Source organism: Pundamilia nyererei, unplaced genomic scaffold (assembly GCF_000239375.1).
Source record: "Pundamilia nyererei isolate P.nyererei 1_Seehausen unplaced genomic scaffold, PunNye1.0 scaffold00089, whole genome shotgun sequence".
NCBI classification, from domain to species: Eukaryota; Metazoa; Chordata; class Actinopteri; order Cichliformes; family Cichlidae; genus Pundamilia; species Pundamilia nyererei.
In genome coordinates, this window is record NW_005187490.1 from 219,302 (window position 1) to 228,144 (window position 8,843).

At 39.2% G+C, this 8,843-nt stretch overlaps 1 protein-coding gene across 1 annotated transcript; it reads left to right on the top strand.

The window, feature by feature from the left end:
- Window positions 1-3,829: 3,829 nt before the first annotated feature.
- Window positions 3,830-5,009, top strand: LOC102208806 (C-C motif chemokine 4 homolog). Its single transcript, XM_005739055.1, has 3 exons — window positions 3,830-3,936; window positions 4,487-4,610; window positions 4,738-5,009. The coding sequence occupies exons 1-3, from the start codon at window positions 3,876-3,878 to the stop codon at window positions 4,826-4,828; spliced, it is 276 nt and encodes a 91-aa protein (XP_005739112.1). The 5' UTR covers window positions 3,830-3,875; the 3' UTR covers window positions 4,829-5,009.
- Window positions 5,010-8,843: the final 3,834 nt, after the last annotated feature.

The following is an 8,843-nucleotide window of genomic DNA, read 5'->3' on the forward strand; positions in this document are numbered from 1 at the left end:
AAAAAAAAGACAGATATGTGTATTTGTGTATTAAGGTTGGAGGCTTTTACTTTGAATAACCTTTAGCTTTACTTTTTAGTTAAAACTGTGTAGGTGAGACCAGAGCTGAGAATCATAGCTGTAATTTTATGCTGATCTGTGGAATTTCACACATGCAAATGTGTGAAATTACAGACACACCACGCACATGTACCCAGACCCATGCGTTGCGTAATGGGTATTATATTTTACAATTTTACAATACCCAGATATGCAGTCGTTGTGTGGATTCCTCTCTGAACCACAAGCTGCTTCCTTGTGATAAGATCAGGGGCAACAGGCTTACAATGGAACACACAAATAGCAATCTCACACAATCTTTTCTGTTTGTCGCTGTCAGCTATATCAGTCGAGATGGTATCACGAAAGGTGCTGGGCTGTGGTTAAAAGAGTACATTCTAATTTCTCAGATCTGCCTCTCATTTACTGGGGCTGCTAAAAGGTTAGAGACATTTTACTGCAACTTTTTACTTCATCATTGTTTCAGTTTTCTCGTAATAATGATTCACTGCTTTCTTTCAAGGAAACGCCTCCTCAGAGTGCACCTCAGTCACCTCCTTGACCACTCTACTGTTTTAATCACAATTCCAACATTTTGAGGCACTGACTTCTGTTTTTTCTTGCAGTTACATTAAATATATATATTTAAGACTTTTCTGAAGTGGGGGAATGGGATGGGGGGATGACACACTGTTTTTTGTGGCTCTATAATTCCAAAATCGTTACAGATAAGGAGGAAAGTGCAAACTCCTATTCAAATTTCATGGTGAAATTAGTGTATAAATGCAGTTTTTTCTGTTTCTGGCTTCACTTACAGCTGAACTTCAGAAAATGGTGATGGAATATTTTTCTGGGGCGTCAACCACAAAGCAGCACGGAGGCCAGCGACAGGGTTAAGGTATCTGCTTTTTGTGTTTTACTTCAGTCTCTTCTGGTGCAGAGCAACCCAAATGATGTTTGATGCAAAAGAGAGAAAATTTGTTCCTGTGATAACAGTTGCAGTGGTTACGGTCTGACCGACTAATGCTCGTCACACCAACACATGAACAGGAACTAAAGGTTGTGGTTAAACATTTGTCTGCGCCTGTTCATCTCTGAACTGTCCTTCACTTGTGAATAAAACAGTTTTGACTGGTGTTTGTTTCTGTTTGTTTTGCATGACTTTCCCATAGCTACTCTGTTCTGTGGAATTCATTAAATAATGCTTTCAGAAATAAATCCACACCACATGCAACCACATTGACTAAGGCTCAGCTGTCAGTGAAGCACCAGTGAGAGCACACGTGCATGCTGGAATATAAAAATGGATAATCTGTTTTTCACAATTGTATTCAAATTCAAAGTTGCAAAGACTTATAAAAGAGTGCACTACCCACTTTATTACGTATGCCTGTTCAACTGCTTATTAATACTAATCAGCCAATCATATTGCGGTACTTTGGTGCATTTAGGCGTGTGCACGTGGTCAAGACAATTTGACGAAAATTTAACTGGGCGTCTAAATGACAAAAGAAGGTGAATTAAGGTGGCTTTGAACTTTGGCTGTTGGTGCCAGATGGGCTGGGAGCTTCTCCACACAGCCATGTCTAGAGTTCACATAGATTAGTCACAGTCTAAATAATACAAAATATCTTCTAAGCGCTTCTTTGGGTAAAAATACACTTTTGATGTGAGAGGTCAGAGGAGAAAGGCCAGACTAGCTTTCGTTGCAGTTGTCACGTTTGCTTGGCTGGAAAAAAAAATGCTGGTTTGATTCGAGCTCAAATGCTGTTTGAGGTTGTGTCAGGAAAGGCATCCTGTGTAAAACTAAATCAAACTACTAACAACTAAACTAGTTGTGGTGGCCCCTTGTGTCAAGGGAGAAGCTAAAAGCAGCCTCTTCATCTTCTTCGAGCTGATAGAAAGGCAGATACAGAAGAGTATCTCTGAACACACAACATATCAAAGCATGAAGACGATGGGCTTTGTCTGGTTAGTCTGCCTGATGGTGGACAGTGTTGGTCAAGTTACTTGAAAAAAGTAATCAGTAACTAATTACTGATTACTTCCCCCAAAAAGTAATCCCGTTACTTTACTGATTACTTATTTTCAAAGGTAATTAATTACTTAGTTACTTAGTTACTTTTTAAAAACACGATTTACAACCTGAAGAGGTGATAAAGCGATAGATCTTTCAGCCCAATTCTACTTTTTCTACATAATCCATCATACAAAATGTAATCAAGTGGAAAAGTCTCTTTTTTTAACTTGTTTTATCAGTTTTAATCTTTTAACTTTATGCATCAAGCAAAAATTTAATTATATGCAACATTCTCTGAGTTGAATAAATTAGTTTAACATTTAAACCTATTTTCTGTACATTCCAGCACATAAAATAAAATATTTTCTGTGTTTACACTCACTCTTTCAAATAGATGCAAGTAAAACACAGCAGAAAATAAATAAAGTCAAAGACTCAGCGGTCCTGTTGCTCTATTTTCACCTGTAAAGCAGGACTGCGGTAGGCGGAGGTTTACCCTGGTGCAGGTGTGCAGCGGTCAGTGGAAGGATACGGCAGTGTCTCTGTGAGTTTCCCATTACGTATGGAATCAAACTCAAAGTAAGGTCAGTACTTCCACGCTGCACGCTCATACTCTCTCCCACAATCGATATGTGATCCATCATTGATCTGCACACAGCTGTTGTCACTAACGGCGCACTCGCTTACGTCACTGTCGTGAGACATTCTCGCAAAAAATCACGGTTTTAGTAACGCAGTAACGCAGCGTTCCTACGGGAAAGTAACGGTAATCTAATTACCGTTTTTGCAATAGTAATCCCTTACTTTACTCGTTACTCGAAAAAAGTAATCAGATTACGCATTACTGCCCATCTCTGATGGTGGATTAAGAATTTGGTTCAAATAACATGAGATCCATCCTACCTTGTCTGCTGGTGGTGGTGTCATGGGGTGTGGGATATTTTATTGGGCCTCTTAGTGACCACATCCATTACTTTTTAACCACAGTTTACCCACTGACTGACAGCTGCATCCAGCAGGATAGTTGTCGTGGTCCCAGGCTTGCCCATAAAAAACTCACAACCCTGGGTCCACACCCATGTGCCATGTCATGAAGCTCAAATCATCTGAAACTGGTTTCTTGAAGATGACAGCGCACTCACGGTACTCAAATGGCCTTCACATTCAGATGGAGAACCTTTGGGGCTTGATGGATGTGCAACCAACAAATCTGCAGCAACTATTTGATGTCAACATGGACCAAAACCTCTGGGGAATGTTTCCAGTATCTCGTTGAACCTGAGGCATGAGTGCTTGAGTCAGTTCATAAGCCAGATTGATTCAACCTGGTGTGATCAAGGTATAGCTGATAAAGTGTCAGGTGACTGTGATGTTGGGGGGTCTGGAACCTCATACCAGCAGCTGTTTATCATTTCAGTTTTTAGAAATAGAAAATTTCCATTTTGCTTCCATTGCTTCTGAGTGAAGCAGGTGCCTATGAGTACTGTAGAGTCATGTGACTCGAGAACATATGGTAGTGAAAATGGAGTGATCGTTGTTAGTTGAGTCGAATCCATGTTACATCCTTGATGTTATCTATTTCTATACTCAAGGTGGAGGAGCTGCAGAGGTGTTGCTTGATGGGTGATTTTTAATCTACGTGTTTAAGTGACAAAGACATCTGTGTCTCTTACACTTCCTTTTACCCAAAAAGGCAAGTCACTACGACAGATCTGTTAAGACTGCCCTATTTATGAGTGTGGCAAAGCATTAAACTTTCAGATCACTTTTTAGAACGACAGCCAAAGAACATCATCACATCCAGAGTGAAGTCACCATGAAGGCCACAGTGGGACTGCTGCTTCTGCTGCTCACAGTTTATTGCTGCGCTGCTGCACGTAAGTCTGTCAGTCTGCATGTGGCTAAGGATAAATTACACCTGAGGCACTTTGATGTTTTTATTTCAATTTTCATCTAATTTAATAGTAATCATCATAAATTGCATGATTTACAAGGTTTGCATTTGACTAAATTAACCTCAGATTAGTTATGGTTTTTGGTGTGTTGTTATTTTGTGTAATTACATTTAAAAAGGTTGTTTTTTGGCTTTGGTTATAAAATATGCATGTGTAACAAAGATGCATTTGTACCACAGACATGATATTAGGTTTTCAGATGTCACTTTAACTCTGTAACATGTGGTCTATCTCAAGGATGAGGTTTTGCATGGTGTCAACTAAGATGGATTTTGCAGGGTTAGCTTGTTATCATGAGTTGTACACTCATAACTAAGGCTGTGTTTAATCACTCATAGGGTCAGAAGGCCTCTGGCTATTTTTTGTCCAGAGGCTTCTTAGCAGGTTAATCCAACCTGCTAAGATTCACGTAATTTTAACATGAAAGATGCTGAGGTCATTGAACTGATGTGGCTCTTTTTCTTTCTTCCAGCTGAAGCATTGGATGAGACAGCTCCTGGAGAATGCTGTTTCCATTTCTTTACAGAACGCATACCAGTGAAGAACATAGTCTCTGTCACCAAGACTCACAGCAGCTGTCTGGAAAAAGCATTTGTGTATGTCACCACAATGAGTAATTAGATTAATAATAACAGTTTCTGAACACAAAACAAATTGCACGAACATTTTACTGAGACACAGCGTAATATTTTCAGTACTAACTCTTTTGTAATATCCCTGCAGGATCCATACAGCCAAAGGAAGACGCTTCTGCGTGGGCCACAGTGTCACCTGGGCTCAAGATGCTTTTAACAAAGAGCAGAGCAGTGACTAACAATGCTCTTCAGTGTCCACGATCAAGCATATTAACAGGCTCTGTTATGTTACTCTTCACTGCCAGCATTTTTATAACGACTGTATTTTACAAGACGCTTTGCAAAGCATAAATAAACCCATGTGCTCTTGATTTGCTTGATATCCTCTCCAAGAATGTTTCAATTAAAAAAACAAACAAGCATCTGCAGTTGTGGTCAGAAGTTTCATGTCAATGATGAGTGTATGTAGTGTCACATTAATTTTGGGACTTTTAATTTTTTTTTTTAACTCAGGAATCTCAGGACGAGTGTACACGAACTTGTGTACTGTAAGAACATGCATGGGTGTTTTTAACTTAGTGAAAGAGGTTTCATCGTGGGTAATTAAACATTAAGAAAGTTAGTGAATAGTTAATGAAGCATTAAAACCGCACAGGTCAGCCGTTTGTCCCGGGTATGAAGTGAGAAAACATTTGAAAAGTTTGTCACAACACAGACAGACAGGCACTGATGTCAGGATATCCAGCTCCTACAATGAAGCCTGCCTTCCTCACAATTTTGTACAGGTGTGAAATGCCCCTCTTCTTCATGCCGATAGAAAATCTGCAGCAGCGTTTTGCAGATGTTGAAGGAGTCTGTGCTGACTCCTGCAAGGCTTCTCTGCCTCCCTCGGCTAGACTCTGAGTACCTTCTGCATGCGCTTGAGCTCCTGCTGATCACCAACTTTCACGTTACCTGTGATCCAGGGCTTGTTGTTAGCATAGCAACATACAGTCCTTACTGGAACAACAACATCCATACAGAAGTTCATGTTGCAATAATAATGTATACTTTATTGATCCCCGTGGGGAAATTAATCTCTCTGCATTTAACCCATTCACTCAGTGAAGCAGTGTGCAGCCATTAATCAGGTGCCCAGGGAGCAGTGTGTAGGGACGGTACCTGGCTCAGGTGCTTCTGGGTAGCCGTTCAGTGGATTCGAACCCCGACCTTCCAACTACCTACTGAGCACAACATAGCCTGATATGGGGTCACAAGTTTTTTGCTCCTGGAACAGTACATGCTACATTTTGACTTTTTTTTTTTTTACCATATATTTGTGCAATTTCACCATTGGATTTTAACTGAACAGTGAAAGGGATCAATAGATGTATAATATTAATTAAGAATTGTAGGCATTTTTATTCACAGTCCTCCATTTTCAGAGGCTTAAAGCAACTGAATAATTGAGTGAGAGCAGTTTTATGGCCAAGTGAGGTCTGTTCCTGGTATTACGTGACAAATAAGCAGTTTAATGTCTAACTTGTATTAGAGAAGACAGAAGATTTTTTTAAAAAGTGGATGATTGCAGAATATTTTCCCTCACATCTTGAGGAGAAACGTGTATCATTCTCAAACTCGACAATCAAGAGAAAGGTTCATGAATGGGAATACAGAGTTTACTGAAGGCGGCTGCAGTGAAAGAAGAGGATCTCAGGAAAGAGATTCTTTTTGTTGTGACTTTTATGGAGTAAATTACAAAAATGAACAGGAACAACTAGAAAAAGTGTCTTCCAGATTTATGAGACAGACCATCTGCCCATTCCCAGCATGATCCCTCAGGAGGCCAGCTTTTTTATGGTCAACCATAATAAAGCTCTAGTTATTTTAATCTGTGAACAGATTAAACAGCAATTTTATAACGACTGTATTTTCTAAGATGTTTTGCAAAGCATAAGTAAACCCACGATTGTTTTGCTTTCGATGCCCTCCAGGAATCTCTCTAATACTGTGGTCAGAAATTTACATACACTCATTATTGCCAGATTGAGTGTACATAAACCACAACTATATGAACACACGGAAATTTTGAATGAAAAGGATACGCTTTAATTGCAGGGTGTTTTTGAACAAATGACATTGCTCACTGGGCACATGTGGACTCTCACGGTCTAAAACTGAATCTGCCTGCACTCTGACAGTATAAACACTAGGGAGAGTAGATGTCCAATAGCTGACTTTTGAGATTTGTTGTGTGATGGAAAAATTCTAGTTTATCCTCACATTTAGATTTATGTGTTTAGGATCTTACTGTATGATTTTTGTATATCTGCCTGCTTAAGATGAAGCAAGTATGTGCCAGCATGACCTTGTGAAAACTGCTTAGCTAGGCCTAATGATGTTTTACTATGTTATCTGCTAACTGTTTTGCTCAGAGGGATGTAAGCTGGGAAAGGATAGTGGGAGTCTTCTCTGTTCAGCAACAGCTGAAAGACTGTTGTAACTGAAAAGATACACGGAGTTTGTGCGGTGTTATAAAAGGGGCGCTGCAAGGTTAGAACACTCATTGCTATGAACCTGTTATGTTTTGATGTGTGTGTGTGTGTGACCTCCTGCGTGCAGTAATAAATAGCTTGATCACAGCTCCTACCGTGTTGCAGACTTTATTTACAAAGTTCCACGACAGCTGGAGCAGAAGATTCAAATTAATAAATAATATCAATAAATCTGCAGGAAGTGTGTGATGTTATCATGTCAACATGGATAAAAAAAATCTCTCCAAATGTTTTCAGCACCTTTTTGAATCTATACAATGAAAAACGTGACACAATAAATATGGTCCGACTCAGTACAGTGTGTATAACTGTGTTCACTGAATGCATATATGTGTGCACATATGCAACCTGTTACCATCTGAGTGACGAGTTACTGTCATTGCTGATTGTAGCGGGTGCCCACTACTGCAGAGTCATTTGGCTGGAGAATAAGTAGTAACCGTGCTGTCCAGTGTAGCGAGTGATGTAGTCACCATTTTTGTGACCAAACAATATTTACAAAAATAAATAAGAAAGTCAACTTCATAGTTAACTCAGTAAAAATAAACATAACTGAACTTAAATCAGCAGAAATTATGGTCACATGCACACAGCTATACTGACCTGGTCCTTTCTCCCACTAACACCAGAGTTCTTCTGCTATCCAAACAATTTCTCCTCTGAACTATTCCATGCAGTAGGTAAGACAAATGTTACCATTCTCATAAACGTATAATGCTACTCTTTATTAGCTATAAAAACTAAGGTGTAGTCAATACATATCACAACAATAAATCCATTTCTCAACAAACACAAAGTCAAATTACAAGACTTTATCAAATTACAAGAATTCTCCCCCTTCTTGACCTGGTCTCTTCCTGTGATCTCAGACTAACCTGGACGCTATAAATACGGGGAATTGAAACTACATTTCCTCCTATTGTTCCTGGCACACAGGTAGGTTAGGTGAGTTCAAACTAGACAATTAACAAACTTGTCCGAGTTGATTTAAACCAAGATGTTACATTAAATAATCTGTAACAGTGCGAAACATAAACAAACCCGGGATAGTACACGTTTGCCTACTACAGAATACATATGAGATATGGCTAAATCAAAACAAGAATGTTAACTAAGAATATCCAGCTTTTAACTCTGAACAAAAGATGTTCTCACCCACTTTGTCACACAAACATTATAAAGGAGGTCATGATAGCTGGCATATTAATGATCATGAAACTGACCTCACGGCCCATTATTAGTCAGTGGTGCTAGTTTCAGTCATTATGCAAATGTACTGGTTATAAGGTTGGGGAACCCTGCAGTCGAGCTGAGACTAAACAAGTAATTGAATAAGCGACAAAATGTTTCTTGCACTGAAGACGCTATGTCCAGATGAACAGAATCAGCTTTGGGGGATTATAAAGAATCATATGGCAGGAATAAACAGACATTATGCTGTTACGCATGTCTTCTCAAACAAAATTACTTTCATTAAAAAAATTAAAAATGTGGTCATCGTTCTCAGCTGACTTGAATAGATGGAACATGATGTTATCTGTTTCCATAATCGATGTGGAGAAGCTGCAGAGGTGTTGCTTAGTGAGTGATCTTTAATCTACATGTTTAAGTGGTGGTGTGTCTCTTACACTTCCTTTTACCCAAAAAGGGAACTCACTATAATAGATCTGTTAAGACTGCCCTTTGTATCAGTGTGACAAAGCATTAAGTATTCAGTTAA

Excerpts from the sequence above, each read along its gene's own strand:
- LOC102208806 (XM_005739055.1), top strand. The coding sequence starts at position 3,876 with ATGAAGGCCACAGTGGGACTGCTGCTTCTGCTGCTCACAGTTTATTGC. Across the intron at positions 3,937-4,486 it reads TTATTGCTGCGCTGCTGCAC|CTGAAGCATTGGATGAGACA; the intron begins GTAAGTCTGTCA and ends TCTTTCTTCCAG. Across the intron at positions 4,611-4,737 it reads TGTCTGGAAAAAGCATTTGT|GATCCATACAGCCAAAGGAA; the intron begins GTATGTCACCAC and ends ATATCCCTGCAG.